The sequence below is a fragment of the Amblyraja radiata genome, chromosome 11, assembly GCF_010909765.2.
Source record: "Amblyraja radiata isolate CabotCenter1 chromosome 11, sAmbRad1.1.pri, whole genome shotgun sequence".
Taxonomy (NCBI): domain Eukaryota; kingdom Metazoa; phylum Chordata; class Chondrichthyes; order Rajiformes; family Rajidae; genus Amblyraja; species Amblyraja radiata.
The window spans coordinates 63,715,862-63,741,677 of record NC_045966.1 but is presented as its reverse complement, the minus strand read 5'-3'; the positions used below and the strand labels follow the sequence as shown (position 1 = coordinate 63,741,677).

At 50.8% G+C, this 25,816-nt stretch overlaps 2 protein-coding genes across 3 annotated transcripts in view; one reads left to right on the top strand and one right to left on the bottom strand.

Moving 5' to 3' along the window:
* Positions 1–1,103, bottom strand: part of LOC116978710 (LON peptidase N-terminal domain and RING finger protein 2-like) — a 34,701-nt gene extending 33,598 nt beyond the window's left edge. The window contains exon 1 of the mRNA XM_033030029.1: positions 552–1,103. Within this exon, the coding sequence (XP_032885920.1) occupies positions 552–987 (436 nt within the window). The 5' untranslated portion in view covers positions 988–1,103. The remainder of the gene's footprint in view (positions 1–551) is intronic.
* faxdc2 (fatty acid hydroxylase domain containing 2) lies at positions 1,049–25,786 on the top strand. Of its 2 annotated transcripts, none has more exons than XM_033030031.1 (10): positions 1,049–1,055; positions 11,358–11,434; positions 13,222–13,269; positions 16,775–16,866; positions 17,964–18,067; positions 19,031–19,152; positions 21,555–21,760; positions 22,164–22,269; positions 23,332–23,498; positions 24,715–25,786. In XM_033030031.1, exons 3-10 carry the CDS (start codon positions 13,222–13,224, stop codon positions 24,866–24,868), a joined length of 999 nt encoding a protein of 332 aa, XP_032885922.1. In that variant the 5' UTR covers positions 1,049–1,055; positions 11,358–11,434; the 3' UTR covers positions 24,869–25,786. The 2 variants fall into 2 exon arrangements, with proteins under 2 accessions (XP_032885922.1, XP_032885921.1); XM_033030030.1 differs by having other exon boundaries at positions 11,281–11,434.
* The last annotated feature ends 30 nt before the right edge of the window (positions 25,787–25,816 follow it).

The following is a 25,816-nucleotide window of genomic DNA, read 5'->3' as shown; positions in this document are numbered from 1 at the left end:
AGCTACTGAACACGGCCCCGTCCTCAGCTCCGCCGCCGCACCCACAGCACCTCGGCTCCGGGTAACACCGGCGTGAGGGTAACACCGCTCAATAAACACCGCTCATCTTCACACACCCCTACCCTCCACCCCCACCCTCACCTTCCCGTCACCCTCCCCTCATCCCCCTCGCCCCTCAACCTCACCCTTCCCTCACACCCTCGCCCCCTTCATCCTCACCCTCCCCTCCACACTCCCCCTCAGCCTCCCCTCACCCTCCTGCAACCTTCCCTCCACCTTCACCCTCCCCTCTCCCCTCACTTCACCCCCCCCTCACCCTCCCCTCGTCCTCCCATCACCTTCCCCTCACCCTCACCTTCACCTCCACACTCCCCCTCAACCTCCTCTCACCCCCCTTCCCTCCACCCTCACCCCCTTCCCTCCACCCTCACCCCCTTCGCATCTCATTCTTCACCATCCCCCATCTCTTCCCCTTCCTTGCACCTCACCGTCCCCCTCCCGTCACCCTTCCTTCCCCGCAGCGGACACCCTCACCCCTCGCGGTCTCTTACTGGATTGTTGGAGCTGGGTTCCCCGGGCCTCGGGATACCGGGGTTCCACGTCTGACATCTCAGGGTTCAGACTGACCGGAGACTGTGTGGAGTGTCCGCAGTTTCCGTTGTCCGCGCGGTGCCCGGTGTTTGCGGGGTGTCCGGTGTCCGGTGTTTGCGGGGTGTCCTGGCTACCGGGCGCCGCTCCCGGCCCGGCCGCCCTCCACCGCTCCAGCAGCCCGCTGATCAGCACATTGACGCGGCCGGCAGCGGCGGTGGTCGGTAGCGACATCCCGCACAAGGGGCAGCCCCAGCCCGGGACGCAGCGGCGGCACAGTGTTTGGCCGCAGGCGGTGGTCACGGGCTCCCGAAGCGGGCGGCGGCAGCACGGGCAGCGCAGCATCTCGGCCATCGGCCCCGGCCCCCGCTCCATCACCGGCCCCGGCCCCCGCTCCATCACCGGCCCCGGCTCCTGCTCCACCCGGCCCGCCTCCTTCACGGTGCAACTCCCGGTGCTGTTCCGATGTTGAATCGGTGCTGGCCCGGCTGTGATCCGCCGGTGACCCGGTGCCGATGATCCGACGCCCGTGCTGGTGCCGGTTTACCCCGGTCGGGATGCGTTGTTTATAAAACACTGGGTTATGTAAAAACAAAGTTATGTAAAGAACGCACGTGGCGGCGCAGCGCCGAGAGATTCCTCTTTGCCAAACAGCCAAGTGTTTCATAATTGTAAATGGAAGCGGAACCGAGCTCGGTGCACACTCGTGCAAACACACACTCACAGTGCACACGCGTGCAAACACACACTCACAATGCACACGCGTGCAAACACACACTCGCAGTGCACACGCGTTAGTGCACACGTGCAACACACACACAAACATCGTGTATAAATGCACACTCACATTGCACAGGTACATGGATAGGACAGGTTTGGAGGGATATGGACCAAGCGCAGGCAGGTGGGACTAGTGGAGCTGGGACATTGTTGGCCGGTGTGGGCGAGTTGAGTCCAAGGGCCTGTTTCCGCACTGTATCACTCGATGACTATGAGTTGGAATGTCATGTCACAACTGTGCAAGTCACAGGGGAGTTATAGAGAGCAATAGAGTCATACAGCATGGAAACAGGCCCTTCGGCCCAACTTGTTCATGCCTACCGACATGCCCCATCTGCACTGGTGCCACGTGCCTTCGTTTGGCCCATATCGCCCCAAACCTGTACCTGTCTAAAGTTTCTTAAAAAGTTGTGATACTACCTGTCTCAACTACCTCCTCCGGCAGCTCGCTCCATACACCCACCAACCTTTATGAAAATAAATTACCTCTCAGGTTCCTATTAAATTGTCCCCCCCCCCCCCCCCCCTTAAACCGATGTCCTCTGGTTCCCCTGCTCTTGGCGAAAGACTGTGTGTTTACCACACTTTTAGTTGAGGCAGGTACTAAAACCCATTTGGCCAGCTACATGGAGAGGACAGGTTTTGAGGGATAGGCAAGTGGTACTAGTGTAGATGATGCATGTTGGTCAACGTGGGCAAGTTAGGCTGTACGACTCTATGTGAAGACAAGCAATGTAACACACACTCACCGTGCACACGTGTGCAAACACCACTAGTCACAGGCCTCCATCAGGACTCCTCTCACTGCTTGTTCTGAATAAAACCCTGTTATGTTTATTGTGCTGGGTTATTTAGCATCACGGCAGGACAACATAACAAGTTATATATCGGGTATGGGCAGGGCAGAGAATACAACATTCCACACAGACTCGACAGGCTCAACAAGTACTTATGTAAAAGGCAGGTGGCACTGCGATGTCAGTCACTGCAGGGAGAGGGAGACGCCCAGAATGGTCCCCTGTGTGGGTGCAGCCGAGATACAGCAGTAACAGCCTCGCTTGGCTGGGATTCCATAGGCCACATGTGGTCAGGCCCAGGGAACGGGTAGAGAACCAGCAGGGAACGGACAGGGAAACAAAGAATGATACAGGTGTCACTTTTGGCCCAACTTGCCCACACCAGCCAACATGTCCCATCTACACTAGTCCCAGCTGCCCACATCCCTCCAAACCTGTCCTATCCATGTACCTGTCTGACTGTTTATTAAACGTTGCAATTGTCCCAGTCTCAACTACCTCCTCTGGCAGCTTGTTCCATACATCCACCACCTTTAGTGTGAAATGTTATCCAGATTCCTATTAAATCTTTTCCCCTTCACCTTAAATCAATGTCCTCCGGTCCTCGATTCCCCAACTCTGGGCAAGTGACTTTGTGCATCTACCTGATCTATTCTTCTCATGATTTTATACACCTCGATAAGATCACCCCTCATCCTCCTGCACTCCACAGTATAGTGTCCCAACTTACTCATCCTTTCCCTAAAGCTCAGACCCTCTAGTCCTGGCAACATCCTCGTAAATCTTCTCTGTATCATTTCCAGCTTGACAACATCTTTCCTATAACATGGTGCCAAGAACTGAACACAATACTCTAAATGCAGTCTCGCCAACATCTTATACAACTGCAACATGACCCAACTTCTACTCAATGCTCTGACTGATAAATGCCAATGTACCCTTTTTGACCACTTGCGAATTGACCTTCAAGGAACCATTCACCTGTACTCCTAGATCCCTCTGCTCTACAACACTACCCAGAGCCCTACCATTCACTGTTTAGGTCTTGCCCATGTTAGACGTCCCAAAATGCAACACCTCACATTTCTCTATATTAAATTCCATCAACCATTCCTCAGCCCACCTGGCCAATCGATCCAGATCCCGCTGCAATATTTCACAACCATCTTCACTATCTGCAAAACCACCCACTTTTGTATCATCAGTAAACTTGCTAATCTTGCCCTGTATGTTCTCATCCAAAACATTGATGTAGATGACAAACAGTAATGGGCCCAGCACCGAACCCTGAGGCACACCACTAGTCACAGGCCTCCAGTCTGAGAAGCAACCTTCCACCATCACCCTCTGCTTCCTTCCATGGAGCCAATTGTCTATCCATTCAGCTATCTCTCCTTGGATCTCATGCGATCTCACCTTCCTGAGCAGCCTACCATGCGGAACCTTGTCGAATGCTTCACTGAAGTCCATGTACACAACATCTACAGCTTTGCCCTCATCGACCCTTTTGGTCACGTCTTCAAAAAACCCAATCAGATTTTTGAGACACGACCTCCCACGTACAAAACCATGTTGACTATCCCTAGTCAGCCCTTGCCCATCCAAATGCCAACATATCCCATCCCTCAGAATACCCTTGCAGGGTCGAGATCGCCAGCATCTCCAGAAATGGTTACGCGTTTTGCAGCCGTGCCAAAATTGGCCAAAAGCTGAACACTTCTCCCTTTCTGCAACATGAGAGCTCCCGCAATGAGTGCAATCGACAATAAATCCCGTCACAAGCTTACCAAGCGGGACTTGCATCGCTTCCCTTTGCCGCCGTTATCCCCTGAACTCAGGCTGTGTAGCTTCAATACTGAAAGCCGATTGCCGCCGGAAACTCCGCGTTTTAGTGTGAACTCGACAGGTGGAGATAGCTTTGGCCAGTGTCAAGTCGCAATCACGTAAAAGTTCTCTTCTAAACTTCTCATCGACAATGCCACACACAATCCTGTCTTTAATGAGCTCATCACAAAGATCTCCAAATCTGCAGCTCTTTGCTGCGACCTTCAAAGAGTTAACATAAGACTCGACCGGCTCACCAGGTCTCTGAATACACGTGTTAAATTTGTGCCGCTGCATGGTGAGGTTAGATTATGGACTGCATAGCTGCTGTAAATTTATCTTTGAGACACACCGGGTCGTGTATCGATTCAGCAGGGGTGACAACCTCCCCTCCCAGCTAGTTTACCTCCTCCGCGTAGACAAAGGACATGGCACGTCGAATAGTCTCCAGTCCAGCAAGATTGAGGTGGGAAGCTTGGACGCGGGGAGGTTTATCGTGGTGTGCAGCATCAATGAAAACATAATTCTCTTGCTCGAAGGTACGCCATCGTTCTCCGATATCGCTGTCGAAGACAAGTGGGTCCGGTTTTCGGAAAGCTTCAGCCGAGTGTGGAAAGTCGTATAAATAGCAGCCAAGATCGATCTGAAGTGTTGCTTCTGACACCATGTATGAAGTGCTGATAACACGGAGCCGTTTAACTTCATAATAAGTATTTTAATAACATCACATAGACACAACATTACATAAGCTGTTGTAGGCTCCGAGTCCTAGAACAAACAGAACTGCTAGTCACACACCACCAGATGGTATAGTGGAAACCGAACTGGATACGGATCGGGTGAACAACAGCAAAGCCAGACATGGATCAAATCAGCAATAGTGATTGATCTACAGATCAGGCCCATGTGCCAGGGACCCAACGGGTCCCACTTTGCCTAATAAATTACTAAAACTCTCATCTTGTCTGTTAGTTTGTGTGTTTATTTTCCAGCTTTTCATGACGTGAATTATGCCAAAATGGTACACAATAGCGCTACAATGTTTGCACCACCTTACTCACAATTGTCTTATGGTGAAGTGCATCAAGTTACATTCAGATTGATGTTATATTTTACTGGTTATTCAGATTTTTGAGAACGTTTGAGAAAGAATCACTTGAACACTGCAGTGCCAGTTTGGCACTTAGCAGCTATGACGTCACAATGGAATCTCATTTACATAAACTGCCCATCAACAGTGCTCCACCCGACAATGACATCACAATGGGATCTCATTTACATAAACTGGCGATCAACTGTGTTCCAGCCAATGCAATGAGAAATTTGTTACATTGTTGTAAGGAGAGGGAGGGAGTGGGGGAGGGGAGGAGGAGAAATGTTATATAAACATTGTTTAGTGGGGGAGTGCGATAGAGGAGAGGTGAGGAGTGGGGGAGCAGGGAGAGGAGAGAGAAGAGGGAGGGTGAAGAGGAGGGGGAGGGAGTGTTGAGGGATAAGGGCAAATGAGCCGCGCCTGCGCAGTTTGGGGCTATGGGCGAGTGGTGGAATATTGCGTTGGGGGAACGGGTTGCATTGCGGGGACAGTGAGTGGTGGAATGAATGAATGAATAAGTTTATTGGCCAAATATGTTCACATACAAGGAATTCACCTTGGTGCTCCACTCGCAAGTAACAACATGACAACATGACATCCAGTGACAATTAAGAATAAAACATTAAACATTAATAATAAAACATTATCGATTAAACATGTGAATTAAATTAAATACCAGAGCAAAAGGAGGCTACAGATTTTTGGTTATTGAGTAGAGCTACTACTCGTGGAAAAAAACTATTTTTATGTCTGGCTGTGGCAGCTTTGACAGTCAAGGAGTGGCCTTCCAGAGGGAAGTGATTCAAAGAGTTTGTGGCCAGGGTGAGAGGGGTCAGAGATGATCTTGCCCGCTCGCTTCCTGGCCCTTGTAGTGTACAGGTCATCAATGGGGGAAGGTTGCAACCAATAACCTTCTCTGCTGATCGGACGATTCGCTGCAACCTCCGGGTGTCGTGCTTGGTGGCTGAGCCAAACCAGACCATGATGGAGAAAGTGAGGACAGACTCTACGATGGCCGTATAGAATTGGACCATCATTGCCTGTGGCAGATTGTGCTTCCTCAGTTGCCGCAGGAAGTACATCCTCTGTTGTGCCTTTATGACTGTGGAGTCGATGGTGGCCCCCATTCAAGGCCATTGGGGATGATGGTTCCCCGGAACTTAAAAGACTCCACAGATGTGATTGTGGTGTTGTTGATGGTGAGTTAGGGGTGGGGGGGGGGGGAGCTCTCCTAAAGTCTACTATCAATTCCACTGTCTTAAGAGCAGTGAGCTCCAGGTTGTTACAAAGGCACCAGGACGCCAGCTGTGTACTTGCATCCCCCCTCTCTCCATTTCTTGCATCCCATCTCTCTCCATCCGTTCTCCACCCTAGTCATCAAACTAGATTCACTGTTGTCCCGTTGAGTTCTACTGCCCGTATAACACATTATCACTTATCCCACGGCCAACAATGGACCATTGTGGGCACCACCTTTCATTGATTATCATTGTTTAATGCATATCTTCCATTCATTGTCCTAAGTACCATCTATATCTCTCATTCCTCTTTCTGCTGACTCTCAGTCTGAAGAAGATTCTCGACCAAAAATATCACCTATTCCTTTTCTCCAGAGATGCTGCCTCACCCGCTGAGTTACTCCAGCATTTTATGTTTGCCTTCTGTTTAAACAATTATCTGCAGTTCCACCCTACACAGAGAAACATAGAAAATACGTGCAGGAGTAGGCCATTTGGCCCTTCAAGCCAGCACCGCATTCAATATGACCATGGCTGATCATCCAAAATCAGTACCCAGTTCCTGCTTCTTCCCCATATCCATTGATTCCTTTAGCCCTAAGAGCTAAATCTCTCTTGAAAGCATTCAGTGAATTGGCCTTCACTGCCATCTGTGGCAAAGAATTCCACAGATTTACAACTCTCTGGGTGAAAATGTTTTTCCTCATCTCAGTCCTAAATGGCCTACCCTTTATCTTAAACTGTGACCCCTGGTTCTGGACTCCCCCAACATCAGGAACATTTTTCCTGCATCTACCCTGTCCAATCCTCTAAGAATTTTATATGTTTCTATAAGATATCCTCTCATCCTTCTAAATTCCAGCGAATACAATCCCAGTCGTCCCATTCTTTCAGCATATGACAGTCCCGCCATCCCGGGAATTAATCCGGTGAACGTACGCTGCACTAACTCAATAGCAATAATTTCCTTCCTCAAATTAGGAGACCAAAATTGCACACCAGGGTCCTGTACTACTGCAGTAGGACCTCATTGCTCATAAACTCAAATCCTCTCACAATGAAGGCCAACATGTCATTAGCTCTCTTCACTGGTCTCATTGCACCTCCCCTTCTCCTAATCCGACACCATTCAGATAATAATCTGCCTTCCTGTTCTTGCCTCCAAAGTGGATAACCTCATGTTTATCCACATTATACTGCATCTGCCATGCTTCTGCCCACTCACACAACCTATCAAAGTCACCCTGCAGCCTCATAGCATCCTCCTCATAGCACACTGCCACCCAGCTTTGTGACATCCGCAAACTTAGAGATGTCACATTTAATTCCCTTGCCTAGATTGTTCATATATATTGCAAACAACTGGGGTCCCAGCACTGAGCCTTGTGGCACCCCACTAGTCACTGCCTGCCATTCTGAAAAGTACCCATTCATTCCTACTCTTTGCTTCCTGTCTGCCAGCCAGTCTATCCATGTCAGTACCCTACCCCCAATACCATGTGCTTTAATTTTGCACACTAATCTCTTGTGTGGGAACTTATCCACTGGCTCTCCTCTATCCATTCCACTTGTTACATCCTCAAAAAATTCAAAAATAATGAATTCCTTATGAATCCCTTTCATAAATCCATGCTTGCTTTGACCGATCCTGTCACTGCTTTCCAAATGTGCTGCTATAACACCTTTAATAATCAATTCCAGCATCTTCCCCACTACCGGTGTAAGGTAACTGGTCTATAATTCCCCGTTTTCGCTCCCCCTAATTTATTAAAAAGTGGACAATATACAATAGGTGCAGGAGTAGGCTATACGGCCCTTCAAACCAGCACTGCCATTCAATGTGATCATGGCTGATCATCTACAATCGGTACCCTGTTCCTGCCTTCTCCCCATATCCCCTGACTCCGCTATCTTCAAGAGCCCCATCTAGCTCTCTCTTGAAAGTTTCCAGAGAACCAGCATCCACCACCCTCTGAGGCAGAGAATTCCACAGACTCACAACTCTCTGTGTGAAAAAGTGTTTCCTTATCTCCGTTCTAAATGGTTTACCCCTTATTGTACAGGGCCCTGGTGAGACTGCATCTGCAGTATTGTGTGTAATTTTGGTCTCCTAATTTGAGGAAGGACGTTATTGCTATTGAGGTCGTGCAGCATAGGTTTACCAGGTTATTTCCCAGGATGGCAGGACTGACATATGATGAAAGAATGGGTGGACTGGGCTTGTATTCACTGGGATTTAGAAGGATGAGTGAGGATCTTACAGAAAGGTATAACATTCTTATGTTATATATTTGGACAAATGTTCCTGATGTTGGGGGAGCCCAGAACCAGGAGTCACAGTTTAAGAATAAGGGGTAAGCCATTTAGGACTGAGATGAGGAAAAGCTTTTTCACCCAGAGAGTAATGAATCTGTGGAATTATCTGTCACAGAAGGTAGTGGAGGCCAATTCACTAGATCTTTTCAAGAGAGTTAGATTTAGCTCTTAGGGCTAAAGGAATCAAGGGATATGGGGAGAAAACAGGAACGGGATACTGATTTTAGATGATCAGCCATGATCATATTGAATGGCGGTGCTAGCTCGAAGTGCCGAATGCCCTTCTCCTGCACCTATTTTTCTATGACATTTGCTGCCCGACAGGTAAAATGGGTTGAGCGGGGAGACGGTGAGGGTGAGGGGAGGGGAGGGGGTCGAGAGCTGGCTCATGCTGGCAAGGTAGAGATGGAAACCCTGTCAAACCAAAGGACTTGAAAGGAATCCTAGAGCAAAGACGTCAGCCAACAACCTCAGCACCAGAGGGCAGCACTGAGGTGCAAACTGAACAGTGGGGAAACATTCTAATAAAAAGGAACTACAGATGCTGGTTTATACCAAAGGAAGACACAAAATGTTGGAGTAACTCAGTGGGTCTGGCAGCATCTCTGGAGAATATGGATGGGTGATATTTCGGGTCGGGTAACTTCCTCAGAATGATTGTAGGGTGCGGGGAATAGGAAACAGGAAAAGGCCAGGACGAATCAGGGCCAGCATCAGGCAGGGAGGAGGGAGGTTGACTGAAGCACTGATTGTTGGCTCGGGATGATGTGATCCCAAGAGGGATACATTGTTGCGAATTGTGAAACTGGTTGACTGACTTTTAGTGGAGGAAGGGAAATGTATGTAGTGTTAGGCCAAGTAGACACAAGGAACTGTAGATACCAGCCACACCTTTCTGACCAGCCTGGTGTAGCTGAAAGGATGGAGTGGATGTGGAGAGGATGTTTACACAAGTGGGCGAGTCTAGGTCCAGAGGGCACAACCTCAGAATAAAAGGATGCACCATTAGAAAGGAGATGAGGAGGGATTGCTTTAGTCATAGGATGGTGAAACTGTGGAATTAATTGCCGCAGATGGCTGAGGAGTCCAATTCACTGGGTATTTTTAAGGCGGAGATTGACAAATTCTTGATTAGTAAGGGCTGCGGTAGAGTCGCGGCCTTACAGCACCAGAGATTCAGCACCGGGTTCGATCCTGACCACGGGCGCTGTCTGTATGGAATTTGTACGATCTCCGCGTGACTGCATTGGTTTTCTCCGGGTACTCTAGGCTCCTCCCACACTCCAAAGACGTACAGGTTTGTAGATAAATCAGCTTGGTATAATTGTAAATTATCCCTAGTGAGTGTCGGGTGGTGTTAATGTGCAGATTGCTGGTTGACGCGGACTGAAGGGCCGAAGGGCATGTCTCTGTGCTGTACCTCTAAACTAAAACAATAGAGACTCTTGGCTTGGCGATCGCTTCGCCACAAACACCTCCGCTCGGTTCGCAATAACCAACCTGATCTCCCGGTGGCTCAGTACTTCAACTCCCCCTCCCATTCCGAATCCGACCTTTCTGTCCTGGGCCTCCTCCATGGCCAGAGTGAAGACCACCGTAAATTGGAGGAGCAGCACCTCATATTTCGCTTGGGCAGTTTGCACCCCAGCGGTATGAACATTGACCTCTAATTTCAGGTAGTCCTTACTTTCTCCTCCCCATCTCAGCTCTCCCTCAGCCCACTGCCTCCACCTCTTCCTTTCTTCCTCCCGCCCCCCCCCCACCCTCACATCAGTTTGAAGAAGGGTCTCGGTCCGAAACGTTGCCTAATTCCTTCGCTCCATAGATGCTGACTCACCTGCTGAGTTTCTCCAGCATTTTTGTCTACCATGGACCAGGGCCGGCCTTAGGAGGTGCAGGGCCCAATTGGGAATACTTTTGGTGAGCCCTAGCCTCCCAGCCAAGGTCTGTAGAATCATAGAAATATAAATAAAGTTTATTATAGACTTTATATCTCTATGGTAGAATGGAAAGTAATCAAAATGTGCGCTTAAAAAGTGCCTGCGAGTTAATGGACCAATCAGGTCTAAGCTACATTTTAATATAAAATTGCATACATGTAAGCCTACAAGTAGCAAACAAAATGTGTAGATAACCTCTGAAAAAATACATAGTTACAATACCACTTGTTTTCGTGACTGTGAAATGAAAAAAAAGTAATTTAATTAACTAGATCCTGGAAAACCAAATTGGCGAAAAACCAGTCCAGGCATTAAATTCTGGGCTTCAGCCCCATCCTACCCTTTGGGCTTCTACCCAATCCTAACAGTTGTGTGTGTGTGTGTTAGTTGTGTGTGTGTGTGTGTTAGTTTGTGTTAGTTTGTGTTCGTGATGTGTGTGTGTGTTGGTTGTCTGTGCGTTATGTGTGTGGGAGGGAAGGGAGGGAGGGAGGGAAGGAGAGAAAGAAGGGAGGGAGGGAAGGAGAGAAATAAGGGAGGGAGGGAAGGAGAGAATCTACGTGAGCCGAGAGTAGATTACTCTAGCGCGGGGCCCAATTGGTCCAACTGGCTTAAGGCCGGCGCTGGCATGGACTCATGAACTTGTGCAACGCTGTCAGCAGGGGCGGGGCGGGGCTGCGTCACGTGATTGTCGCCTGCTATAAGAGCTTTGTGCCCGTCCACCGCGGATATCGCAGCTCAGCTCCGGGTCTGGTCGCCGCAGCTCCGGGTCTGGTCGCCGCAGCTCCGGGTCTGGTCGCCGCAGCTCCGGGTCTGGTCGCCGCAGCTCCGGGTCTGGTCGCCGCAGCTCCGGCAGCGACGGTGAGGGGGGGGGGGATGATGAAGCGAGCGAGGTGGAGGATAGGGGTACAGAGGGACAGGGAGGGATGGGCCATCGCGGAGGACGGGGAGGGAGGGAGAGGGGTGGAGAGGGACGGACAGGGACGGACGGGTAGGGGGCGGGATGGATGGGCCGGGCCGGGGGGGGGGAGGGTCAGATTTACCGGCTGCTGTTGGCGGGCGCGGGTCAGAGTTAGCGGTCACGGTCCACTTGCCTTGACGGGTGTGAGTGAGGCAGTTGGACATGTATCCGATACATGTGATGGTCCTGACTAACCCGGGATAGACACACACACACACACACACCGTGCTGGAGTAACTCAATGGGTCGGGCAGCATCTGTCAGGTTTCGAGTCGAGGCGCTTCTTCAGACCGAGCAGGAGTCAATTGGGGCTTTTGGCAAACGCCGGAGCGGCCTCGCAGCCGGGTCCTGCCCCTGCTCCCCTTCCCTCTACCCTCTACCCCCCTTCCCCGTACCCTCTGCCCCTCACCCTTGCCCCTGCCCCTCACCCTTGCCCCTGCCCCAACCCTCCACCCCCCCCCTTCCCGTTGCCCCCTGGCCACTACCCTTGCCCCCTGCCTCTGCCCCTACCCCCCTTCCCTCTGCCCCCTACCCTTGCCCCTAACCCCACCCCCCATTCCCTCTGCCTCTAACCCCGTTCCCTCTGCCCCCTTCCCCCGCCCCTACCACGCCCCTCGGCCCCCCCTTCCCTCTGCCCCTTCCCCCACCCTTCCCTCTACCCCCTATCCTTGCCCCTGCCCTCTACCCCTTACTCCCTGCCCCTGCCCCCTTGCACACGCTCTCTCATTGCCTGCTGTTGAAGTTGATTTTTCAGTTTATGTGATGGTGTGCATGGTTATTAATGTTGATCTATAACTTGTCACAATTGTCTTCAGTACTGATTACCCCCTCATTTGATGTCATTCACTGATTTAGAAATTATATTTAGCCTCATTTGTTTAAATGCTCTCTAGTCAGTAACTCATTCAACCAGACTGAGTTAGCTACCTAATTAAATGCCAACTTCCAGCAACAAATAGTTTGTTTATCACTGACTAATACTATGTTGTGGTCCAACCAAATTACAAACTAACTAGATTTTGTAAGGAGATTAAGGCCTAATGATCACGGGTGTGTCCACACTGAAGCCCTTTCCCTTTGCGCTGGGATTGGGTGACAGGGCTGCTTAGAGCAATGGGTTCAGACTCCACACACACCCAGCCCACCTGTGGGGCCAGGTACATAGGGCAGGAGGCTGCACATAATGTGTGAATGATCGCACAGCTGCAGCTCGACTTCTGGCTGGACTTCAGGCCCATGGTCCATGCGTTTGGGCACCTGGTACAGAGGCTAGTGGCCAGTTAGTTGCTGGATTTAGCCATGAGGGCTGTTGGCAGCTTCCGGCAGCTGGTTCTCAGGAGCTCCATCCCTCCTCGTGGTCCCAGAGAGAGAGAGAGAGAGAGAGGACCTGCTGTCTGTGGGGAGACTGGTTGTGCCACAGGTGGGCCGATGCCACAGAGTTTGGCTTGCTTTGTCTCTTGCTTTTATTTTGTGAATCAGAAGAGGCTGGAGAACTAGAACAAAGGGTAAAACTCCGTCTATGTTCATCGTCTGAGACCCATATCAAGTGAAGTCTGGCTCGATGTGACAGAATAATTGTGTTGGGAACAGGAGGCCAGAAGCGTGGACTAACACACGCGTGGATTTGCTCTGAACCTGATTATCATGTGTGTAGTTAAACAAATAATCCTTCCACTCTGCTCCTCAGATGCAAGTTTGGGGAGAGCAGCCTAAGTGGGCAGCACCAAGGAGACAGGTACAGAATCACCTTTTATCACGAGTCAGAATTTACAGCACGGAGACGGCCCTTTGCCCCACCTTTGTACATATCTGTACTAACCCCATTTGCCTACATTGCCTCAGTATCCTGCTAGTCCTGGCTATTAAAGGCCTATCTAGATGCCTCTTAAACGTAGTGATCCTTTCTGCCACCACCACCTCTGGCATATCTTGTGACATCCGCCACTCTCAGTGGGGAAAGCCTTTGATCTGTTTGAAACTTCCATCTCACATTAAACCTACATGCTTGTGTTTTAGACAGCCTCACCATGAGAAAAACATTCTTGCACTCTGCCCTCTCTGTTTTCCATAACATTATATCTCCATCATCTGCAGGGAAATAAAGCTCAGGCAGTATAAATAGACCAGGTGCGGCCAAATGGGATGGGTTTAACTGGGCATCAAACTTGGCCGACGGGTTGGCCCAGTGTTCTACGGCTTTGTGTTCCACATTCCATACAATCTCATCTTATCACTAAAGTCCTCCAATGGAGGCCACACACTGGTGAATCTCCCCTGCATTATCTTCAACACAATCACACCCTTCCTCTAGTGTGCTGACCAGATACACACAGTGCTTTGATCTTTTATACAATTGTAGCACGTGCAAATGTATATTTTGTTCATCAGCAGTCCTCAGTGCCCCACCATTTACTGGGTGCCCTCCTCCCATCTGACTTCACAAAATATATCACCTCACTCATTAGGATTAACCTGCAGCTTCCATTGCTGTGGCCAGGTCTGCATCTCCATCCTGCTGTAGCCTTGGACAACCCTTGCTAGCTACAACACCAACCTTTGTGTCATCTCCACACAAGCCTGAACAGTTTCCCAAGGATAGACACAAAGTGCTGGAGTAACTCAGTGGGTCCGGCAGCATCTCTGGAGTAAAAGGATGGGTGACGTTTTGAGCCGGGACCCTTCTTTGTATTTTTAAACCTGCAGTTCCTTTCCACATGAGTTTCCTCAGGAGGTCACCTGGAAGATTTGGGGGGGGGGGGGTGGGGGCGGGCATCACCGGTCACCTATCAGATAGATATTCCACCCCTTACAACCAGCCTGTCACATGCTCTCAGCTGCTAAAGCAGCCTCACATCCAGGATCTTGTCAAAGCTCCTACAAAAATCCATTTTCCGCACTACCCTCATCTTCAGAAAAGCTCGGTGCAATTGTTGAGGCAGGGTTACTCACACAGAGCCAGGCTGACGATCCCAATCAGTCCATACCGTCCTGTTCCACAGAATCTTTCCCGATCATTTTTCTGCCACTGCAGTTCCCTCACAGATTCTGGATTATCACTGCTGCTCCTGAATAAAGAAACGTTAGCTATTAGGGTGTCAGAGGTTATGGGGAGAAGGCAGGAGAAAGGGGCTGAGAGGGAAAGATAGATCAGCCATGACTTGATGGGCCGAGTGGCAGGAGGAGGCCATTTGGCCCTTCGAGCCAGCACCACCATTCATCGTGTTCATGGCTGATTGTCCCCAATCAATAACCCGTGCCTGGCTTCTCCCCATATCCATTGACTCCACTAGCCCCTAGAGCTCTATCTAACTCTCTCTTAAATCCATCCACTGCCCTCTGTGGCAGAGAATTCCACAAATTCACAACTCTCTGGGTGAAAACGTTTTAATTCATCTAAGTTTGGCCTGTGCTTTATTCTAAGACTGTGGCCCCTGGTTCTGGACTCGCCCAACATTGGGAACATTTTTCCTGCATCTAGCTTGTCCAGTCCTTTTAAAATTTTATATGTTTCTATAAGATCCCCTCATCCTTCTAAATTCCAGTGAATACAAGCCCAGTCTTTCCAATCTTTCTTCACGTGTCAGTCCCGCCATCCTGGGGATTAATCTCGTGAACCTACGCTGCACTGCCTCAATAGCAAGGATTTCCTTCCTCAAATTAGGAGACTAAAACTGCATACAATACTCCAGATGTGGTCTCATCAGGGCCCTGTACAACTGCAGAAGGACCTATTTACTCCTATACTCAAATTCTCTCGTTATGAATGCCAACATGTCATTAGCTTTAATCACTGCCTGCTGTACCTGCATGTTTACTTTCAGTGACTGGTGTGCAAGGACACCCAGGTCTCGTTGCATTTCCCTTTTTCCTAATCTGACACCATTGAGATAATAATCTGCCTCCTTGTTCTTGCCGCCAAAGTGGATATCCTCACATTTATCTACATTATACTGCCTCTGCCATGCATCTGCCCACTCACTCAAACTGTCCAAGTCACCCTGCAACCTCCTAGAATCCTCTTCGCAGTTCACAATGCCACCCAGCTTTGTGTCATCTGCAAATTTGCTAGTGTTACTTTTAATGCCATCATCTAAATCATTAATATATATTGTAAATAGTTGCGGCCCCAGCACTGAGCCTTGCGGCACCCCACTAGTCCTGTCTGCCAACCAATTCTCTATCCATGTCAATACCCTACCCCCAATATCATGTGCCCTAATTTTGCCCACTAATTTCCTGTGTGGGACCTTATCAAAGGCTTTCTGAAAGTCCAGATACACTACATCCACTGGCTCTCCTTCATACATTTTACTTGTCACATTCTCAAAAAATTGCAGATTAGTCAAGCAGGATTTTCCCTCCATAAATCCATGCTGACTTGGATCAATCCTGTTACTGCTATCCAAATGCACCGTTATTACTTCTTTAATAATTGACTCCAGCATCTTCCCCACCACCGATGTCAGGCTAACTGGTCTATAATTCCCAGTTTTCTCTCTCGCTCCTTTCTTGAAAAGTGGGATAACATTAGCTACCCTCCAATCCACAGGAACTGATCCTGAATCTATAGAACATTGGAAAATGATCACCAATGCATCCACGGTTTCTAGAGCCACCTCCTTGAGTATGCTGGGATGCAGACCATCAAGCACTGGGGATTTATCAGCCTTTAGTCCCATCAGTCTACCCAATACTATTTCTCGCCTAATGCAAATTTCTTTCAGTTCCTCTTCTCCCTAGATCCTCTGCCCTCTAGTACATCTGGGAGATTGTTTGTGTCTTCCTTAGTGAAGACAGAACCAAAGTAGCCTGTTCAACTCTTCTGCCATTTCCTTGTTCACCATAATAATTTCACCTTTTCTGCCTTCAAGGGACCCACATTTGTCTTTACTAATCTTTTTCTCTTAACATGCCTAAAGAAGCTTTTACCATCCTTTATATTCTTGGCCAGCTTATCCTCGTACTTCATCTTTTCACCCGTATTGCCCTTTAAAGTTTTTGTTACCATCTGTGGCCCTTTGAACGTTTCCCAATCCTCTGGCTTCCGTCTACTCTTTGCTATGTTATACACATTTTCTTTTAGTTTTATTCCATCCCAAACTTCCCTTGTCAGCCACAGTTGCCTCTTGCTCCCCTTACAATCTTTCTTCCTCTTTGGAATGGATGCTCCTATTACTGATGAACTTATTCTCCAACGTTTAGTCTCAGTAAGTTGAAGCCACCTGTCTACTTGCCTGCAGGAGAGACATATTTGGGATTCGGTGAAGAAAGCTACCTTTATCCTGGGCTCTGGACTCTTTGTGTTTGCAGCCTTTCGTAACTCGGTGACATGGTAAGTGTCCCTGGGCTGGTGGGTGGGCTCCCAGCATGGTGGTCTCCTGGATGGGCCAGTTAGCACAAGATGTGGGCCCTTGACTGACCACAATGGGCATGAGCGTGAAAGGCTCTGCTGTTGCCATGTGCTGGCATCGTGTTATCTCCCCGGTGTTGTTCGGCAGTGAGAGCCAGAGGCACCAGTGCCCCGTTACGGACTGTCTCTGCAACCTGCTCTGGTTTCTATTGGGGAGAAGTGTGCAGCAAGGCAGTGGCATGTCGGCCCTGTGGGAGGGGGAGGTGACATCCATCTCCACTCTCCCTTCTGACCATACAGATGTGTCCAGCTGCAGCTCCCCAGCACAGCTGGAGCTGAGTTTGGACTCTGGGATTTGGAGAGTTGTTGTGCCACAGAGTGGAGAGAGGGCAGGTTGCTTGTGCAGGGCTGGGTGGGCTGCAGGTCTAACAAGTGGAGTACATGTGGTCACGAATGTCTGGAGTGTGATCAGTAGGTTTACAACAGACACACAGAGACAGTGAAGACCTTGCCTGTAAATACAGCGGGATATGGATCAGCTGGAATTCTGGGCAGAGCGGTGAAGATGGAATTTAATCCAAGTGTGAGGTAACTTTGGGAAGTGAAACTCTGGCAGGACAGAGGAAATGGCCGAGACGTGGGGAGCATTGATGTACTGAGCGATCTGGGGGAGCAAGGCCACAGTTGTGAGAATGTGGTGAATGAGTTAGGGGGGAGGGCTGTGTGGGGGGGGGGGGGGGGGTGGAGTGGGGTGGGGGGGGGGGGGGGGGGGGGGGGGGGGGAGAGACTGGGCTGATTCTCAGTGGAATGTAGAAGGCTGACGGGTGAATTATGAAGGGCGTGGATAGGATAGCCGGTCAGTCCTTTTGCCAGGCTAGGGAGATCTGAGGGGCATGTTTGCGCTGGGATCAGATAGTAACTGTGGGAACAGATAGTCACTGTGTTTAGGAGAGATTGTGACTTAAACATGCAAGGCACAGGAGGAAACAACCCACAAGCAGTGGGTTTAGTGTAGCTGGCATGGACATGGTGAGCCGAAGGGTGTTTCTGATGCTTAACTGGAATTGTTAAATCCTCAGGCACTTGCAGCAATTCTGGGGGGCATCTGGGGACTTCTGGCAGTCGCAGTGGGGAAAGGCCTACAGCTTCGTCCAAGGCAATGAATGGCTTCTCTTCATCTTTGGTGAGTGGGCGCCTGGGGGCGCGATGTTATGCAAGGCTGAAGATGATCGTTAGTTGCATCGGGGGTTAGCCGGGGTTTGTGCAGGGCTGAAGATGGCCATTAGCTGGGGTTGTGGGAACATTGGGCTGGGGATGGCTTTGTAGATTTGTGTGTGTCTGCTCCAATGTATAGTCTGAGTTAGTGAAACACAAAGTAGTCCAGTGGGTCCGGCAGCATCTCTGGAGGAGGTGCCGCTTTGGGTCGGGACCCTTCCTCAGACTGCTGGAGTAGGGGGGAGGGGGGACAAAATCTGGCAAGTGATAGGTGGGTACAGGTGAGGGGTGGGGGAGGGGGGGGGGTGATTGGCAGATGGGTGGACAAAGGCCAGAGATGAAAAGGACACAAAGGGGGACACAAGGTTGTATGGCAAGGAGAGAGGAGTGAAGCATATAGCCAGAGACTGGGATAAAGGGGGGAGGGATAGTGGGGGAAATGGGTGGGTCACAGGCGACATTGGAGGGTGTGTTACCTAAAATTGTCAAACTCAATGTGATGCCACTTAGTGCCGCACTCAAACCTGAGCCCACGGAGCCGGGAGAAACTTGATCGTGGGGCTAAATAATTAAACACTTCAACTCTGCTTGTACTGTGGGTGAGATCCTAGTGTTGTGTGGTCCTACACCTCCATTCAGCTCTAGCACTACCCCCTACCCTTGTCCTCCCTCTACTTCCCCCCCCTCCCTCCACCCCCCCATCCCCCAACCCCCCCCTCCCTCTACTCCCCCCCCCTCCCTCGACCCCACCCCCCTCCCACCCCACACCCCCTCCCACCCTCGTCCTCCCTCTACTCCCCCCCACGCTCCCCCTCATCCCCCCTCCCTTTACCCTCTCCCCCTTCCATCCCAGGTGCCATGGTGATTCTCTGCCTGTGCTGTGCCTGATTCGCCGTCTTGTTTGGTCTCACACCTCTCTCCCTGTGGGCAGGTGCGATGGTGATACCGACCCTGGCCTTCTGGCTGGTGAACGGGCTGTTGCTGATAGTGGACGTGACGGGGAAGCCGCAGCTCATCACTCGCTACAAGATCCAAGCCGGCCACAACCAGCCGGTCAGCGGGCAGCGGGCAGGGGGTGGGTGGTGGGCGGGGAGGGCCACGGGTCACACGGGACCAGGACACGGTCATACTACAGACACGGGACCAGGACACGGGTCATACTACAGACACAGGACCGGGACACGTGCATCATAAAACACGGACACGGATCAATTGCTCTGTAACGTCTGAATCTGCCCCTCTTCCCCCCCCCCTGCTGAACCTCCCTCCCTCCCTCCCTCTCTGTCTGTTGTAATGAGGTGCTGACGGTATTGCCAGTGTGGCAAACCAGCATCTTGTCCGGCTGTAACACATGGTCCCAAATCCAATATCCAGCCCCCTTGCCTGTAGAACAAGTAAAATAACTTCACTACCCCATCCACCTGTGCCGCCACTTTCAGGGAGCTATGCACCGAGGTCTCTCTACGTCAGAGTTTGTATGCTTCTTGCTATTTGCAGTGTCTGTTTGCTCAGTATTAAATTACCCAAAATGCATCCACTTGCTGCAGGCCGCCCATTTCCCAGCTGGCCTCTATACTGCTGTATCCATGGGCAACCAGCCTCGCTCTCCCCACCCCCAACAACCTCTGTTGTGTCAACAAACCTGCTGGATCTTTATTTTAATCCCCACGTGAACTGCTGATCCCAAGTTCCTGCAGCACAAGGTTACCCATGGCTCTGAGTCAGTTCCTATTGATATCAGGATCAAGGTACAGGCCTGGTCCATTCTACATTTTCATAGAAACATAGAAATTAGGTGCAGGAGTAGGCCATTCGGTTCTTCGAGCCAGCATGATCATGGCTGATCATCCAACTCAGTATCCTGTACCTGCCTTCACTCCATACCCCCTGATCCCCTTAGCCACAAGGGCCACATCTAACTCCCTCTATAATATAGCTAATGAACTAGCCTCAACTACCTTCTGTGGCAGAGAATTCCAGAGATTCACCACTCTCTGTGTGAAAAATGTTTTTCTCATCTCGGTCCTAAAAGACTTCCCCCTTATCCTTAAACTGTCACCCCTTGTTCTGGACTTCCCCAACATCGGGAACAATCTTCCTGCATCTAGCCTGCCCAACCCCTTAAGAATTTTGTAAGTTTCTATAAGATCCCCCCTCAATCTTCTAAATTCTAGCGCGTACAAGCCGAGTCTATCCAGTCTTTCTTCATATGAAAGTCCTGACATCCCAGGAATCAGTCTGGTGAACCTTCTCTGTACTCCCTCTATGGCAAGAATGTCTTTCCTCAGATTAGGAGACCAAAACTGTACGCAAAACTCCAGGTGTGATCTCACCAAGACCCTGTACAACTGCAGTAGAACCTCCCTGCTCCTATACTCAAATCCTTTTGCTGTGAATGCTAATATACCATTCGCTTTCTTCACTGCCTGCTGCACCTGCATGCCTACTTTCAATGACTGGTGTACCATGACACCCAGGTCTCGTTGCATCTCCCATTTTCCTAATCGGCCACCATTCAGATAATAGTCTGAATAATGAATAATCATTTCCTTTGATTAGCGTCCCCTTTGATCTTTCATTTTCACACCTTACCCTTCCATACCATATATCTAGTTTCCCTTTCCCCTGACTCAGTCTGAAGAAAGTCTTGATGCAAAACGTCACCCATTCCTTCTCTCCAGAGATGCTGCCTGTCTCACTTACTCCAACTTTTTGTGTCTATCTCCTGTGCAAACTTGCCTCCCACAACCATTACTACCCCCCACCCCCTCCCGTCTGACTCCTGCTCAGCCACCCCCCCTCTGACACAGTTTACCTGTGACCATGCTATCCTGAAAGACCATTTATGCTGTCTTCATTACGCTAGCAAATGGCTGGATATGTCAATGGAACCGTGATATGCGCTGAGGTACACTGAAATTATTTTATGCATAGTGTTCAGTAAAAGTATTACTGTATATAAAGCACATGTTAGTTTCAGTTCAAGTGTATAGTAGTGCACTGAGCAACAGAGTATTAGTGGGTATGGTGGTGGAGAATGGTTCTGTTTCCCAGCCCAGACGGTTCTGACCAGTGTGGAGAGAGTGCACAAGGGGTTTGCTCAGGGGAAGTGGGCAGAGATTGTGAGGCTTGTCTGAAACCCCCACTCCTCCTGAGAGGCGGTCTGATGGAGCAGGTGCATGGAGTTACCCTCCCTGGTGGTGCCGGTGAGGTGGGGGGGGGGGGGCATGGTGAGTGTTGGTGGCCATGCAGTGTGCCCACAGTTGGACACTGCCAAGCTGCCTGGTGCTGTATGGATGGTGGGTCATGGTGAGGGACACGGTGAGTTTTGGTGGCCATGCCGTGTGCCTACAGGTGGACACTGCCAAGCTGCCTGGTGCTGTATGGATGGTGGGTCATGGTGAGGGGCAGAGTGAGCGTTGGTGAACATTGGTGACTGTGCCATGTGCACACAGGTGGACACTGCCAAGCTGCTGGGTGCCGTGCGGACGGTGATGCTGAACCAGCTGCTGCTGTCGCTGCCCATGGTGCTGCTGATGTTCCCGGTGATGCGGTGGAGGGGGAGCCCCTGTGGCCCCGAGCTGCCCACCTTCCACTGGGTGCTGTTCGAGCTCTGCTGCCTCGGCCTGCTGGAGGAGGTGTTCTTCTACTACTCCCACAGGTCAGCCCTGCCGGCCATGGTTCTCACCCTCACCTCCCCCACCCGTAGCCCCCCCCCCCCCCTCGCCCTGCCGGCCATGGTTCCTACCCTCACCGTGGCCCCCCCCCTCGCCCTGCCACCATGGTCTTCATCCCCTTCCCTCTGTCCTCCAGGTCTCCTCTTTCACACCCCCCTCACCCAGCTCCCCCGTGCCCAGGACTCACACCCCCACCCCATCACAATGCCACATGTTAACCTTAATAACTAGACAGGTGGGGAATTAACATTTCACAAAGCCTTGATGTAAATATTTGTTGCATGTTGCCCCCAAAGGGGAGGGTGGGGGTGGCAGAGGAGGTGTGGGTACACAGATCGATGGTCACTGTTGGCCAACATTGTCAACATTTCAACATTGGTCTGCCAGGTTGTTCCATCATCCGACACTTTACCGACACTTTCACAAGAAGCACCATGAATGGACAGCTCCCATCGGAATCATCTCCCTCTACGCCCATCCCATCGAACATGTGGTAAGTAGTGTGGGGATGAATCTGGCCATGTCTGACAATGCTCACATTGCCAGAATATTCAAAAGCTGCAGAAATCGCACGAGTCCTGGAGCAGGAATCACAAGCAAAAGTTAGATCATTTAAGATGGAGAATGATAAATATTTGAAAGGACGGATGGATCGAGGGTTCTGGGGAGCTGGCACTGAGCAGTTGAGGCCAGAGTAGTGGGATGGGCTGGGTCAAATCAGCAGTAATCATACTGAACAGCAGGGCAGACTCGATGGGCCGAGTGGTTGTCTGGCCATGGAGGCAACTCTTGTCTGGCCATGGAGGCAGTGCCTGTGTGGATTTCATAGTGTGAGTGTGCGTGAGAACCCCGCAGTTTGGGCTGGGGCCATGTGTTGGGGGTGGGACGGGCTGGGCCCCTGTGTTCAGTGTGGGACGGGCTGGGTGCTTGTGTTCGGGGTGGGACTGGCTGGGTCCGTGTTCGGGGTGGGACGGGCTGGGTGCTTGTGTTCGGGGTGGGACGGGCTGGGTGCTTGTGTTTGGGGTGGGACTGGCTGGGTCCGTGTTCGGGGTGGGACGGGCTGGGTGCTTGTGTTCGGGGTGGGACGGGCTGGGTGCTTGTGTTCGGGGTGGGACTGGCTGGGTCCGTGTTCGGGGTGGGACGGGCTGGGTGCTTGTATTCGGGGTGGGACGGGCTGGGTGCTTGTGTTCGGGGTGGGACGGGCTGGGTCCCTGTGTTCGGGGTGGGACGGGCTTGGGTCCGTGTTCGGGGTGGGACGGGCTTGGGTCCCTGTGTTCAGGGTGGGATGGGCTGGGTGCTTGTGTTCGGGGTGGGACGGGCTGGGTCCCTGTGTTCGGGGTGGGACAGGCTGGGTGCCTCCGTTCGGGGTGGGACGGGCTGGGTCCTTGTGTTCGGGGTGGGACGGGCTGGGTCCCTGTGTTCGGGGTGGGACGGGCTGGGTGCCTCCGTTCAGGGTGGGACGGGCTGGGTCCCTGTGTTCGGGGTGGGACTGGCAGGGTGCCGCTGCTTGTTGGCATCACTCACTCACTCAGCTCTCCTCCCCCCCCCCCCACAGTTCTCCAACATGCTGCCGACCATGGTGGGGCCGATCCTGCTGAGATCACATGTGGCAACAGTGATGCTGTGGTTTTCGTTGGCACTGTTAATATCCACCATTTCCCACTGTGGGTATCACCTCCCACTGCTGCCATCTCCAGAATTCCACGATTTCCATCACCTCCGGTAAGCAGGGTGGGGAGTGGGGAGGGTAGGGACGGAGTCTCCTGACTGATTACTCCCCTTGAAGGTGGAGTTCAGTTGGAACATGGTGGCAAGTGTTGTGTGAGATCCGCCACGGACCAGCCTTCCAGTCGAGTAGCTGCAGATGATCAGAGTTAACTATGGACCCTCATGCTGCAGAGTGTAGGTTCAATGCAGATGGTTTAATTGTGACGGGTGTAAGGTGGGCACATGCAAGGGGGAAGGTTCATGTACAAAGAGATCTTGGAGCCCAAGTCCATAACTCCCTGAATGTGGCAACACAAGTGGATATGGGGTAAAGGCAAATGGTATTCTTGCTTTATAGGTCAGGGAGTCATGATATAGGTCTATAAACGTTGGCCAGGCTGCATTTGTAGTATTGTGTGCAGTTCTGGTTGCTCCATTACAGGAAGGATGTTGAGTTTTTGGTAAAGGTGCAGATGAGACTGGGCAGACTTGAATTGTTTTTCAAAGCACTGGCGGCTGAGGGGAGCCGTGATAAAAGTGTATAACATAGAGATATAGATAGGGTGGAAATGTCAAATACAAGAGGGCATAGCTTTACGGTGAAAGAGGCAACACTTTAGAGGAGAGGTGTGGGGCAAGTGTTTTTTATAGAGTTGTAGGTGTGGAACATGTTGTCTATGGAGGTGATACAATGGTGACATTAAGACAGCATCATATTCGGAATGGGCCAAAGGGCCCGATCGATCCTGTGCTGTACAAGGGCCCGATCGACCCTGTGCTGTGGTGTACAAGGGCCCGATCGACCCTGTGCTGTGGTGTACAAGGGACCCGATCGATCCTGTGCTGTACAAGGGCCCGATCGACCCTGTGCTGTGGTGTACAAGGGCCCCGATCGATCCTGTGCTGTGGTGTACAAGGGCCCCGATCGATCCTGTGGTGTACAAGGGCCTGATCGATCCTGTGCTGTGGTGTACAAGGGCCTGATCGATCCTGTGCTGTGGTGTACAAGGGCCCGATCGTTCCTGTGCTGTGCTGTGGTGTACAAGGGCCTGATCGATCCTGTGCTGTGGTGTACAAGGGCCTGATCGATCCTGTGCTGTGGTGTACAAGCCAATCTCTGAACTGTGAAGCAGTCCTGGGGAAACAGGCTAAAAAGTTTTACTTTGCCTCATCTCAGGTCTTTAAGGTGATGTGGCATTGACTCATTCTATAAACTGGTGTGTATTTGCAGGTTTAACCAGTGTTTCGGGGTGCTGGGAGTCTTGGATCGCTTGCACCAGACCGACACAGCATTCAGAGCGAGCAGCGCCTATGAGCGCCACACTCTGCTGCTTGGCCTTGACCCCCTGTCTGAAACTATTCCCGATTCCCCCAAGAGAAAATGAAACCAGCACTAACCCACGCGGCTCTGGAACACCACCTTTTTCTTTATTAATATTTCTTTGTGGTTTGATTAGATAGCGATTGCCCATTTCTGATTCTCCCAGCTGTCGGATCCAGAGCCACACAGAGAATGTTGTTTAAATATCTATGCGTATACTATTGCAGATTTAATTTCTAGAGGATTAATGTAGTCCCTATGGCACATTAGTTCCTGATCTCTTGTTTGTTGTGGGAATTGATGAATTTTGTACAGCTCATTCAGTCCCATGGTCAGTGGCCAACCCTGACATTGGCAGGAACAGAGGCATTCACACAGTGTCACTGGTGGTCACCAGTAACTGATGGCAAAGGGGGAGAAGTCAGATTATTGAGGTGGTTCTGGGTGAAATTTTAGCATAGAGTATTGTAGAAAAATACAGAAACAAACAATCTGCTGGAAAACTCAGCGGGTCAAGCAGCATCTACGGAGAGAATCGAATAATCGACATTTCACATCAAAAATCCATCAGAACACAGGAGAGACAGCCAGGATAGACAGGTGAGACATGGGCCCTGTACTGAGGAGAGGTGAAGGATGGGCAGGGTTGGTGAATGTGGAGATGGAGGCGACAGGATGCTAAAACAGGAGACGAGATGACACCAAAGCTGCCTGCGCTGGTACATGATAATGGGAATCTTTAGGAGAGAGGCGAAAGGTAACTGGAGGGATGAGAAACGGAGCACTTTAGCACTCTTCAAAAGGATCGACAGGACTTGGAACTTGACCTGTTTGTGACCACAGGTGAAATGAATGTGTCTGAGATACAATGACTTCAATCTGATAAAGGCTGACCTGGGTACCACTGCTTCTGCTGTTATCAATCAGTTCCTTCTAATATATTCTCATATGCACAAATAAAACCAATTATTCATAACCATAACAGTATTCCATTGAATTTGTGATGCCTGGA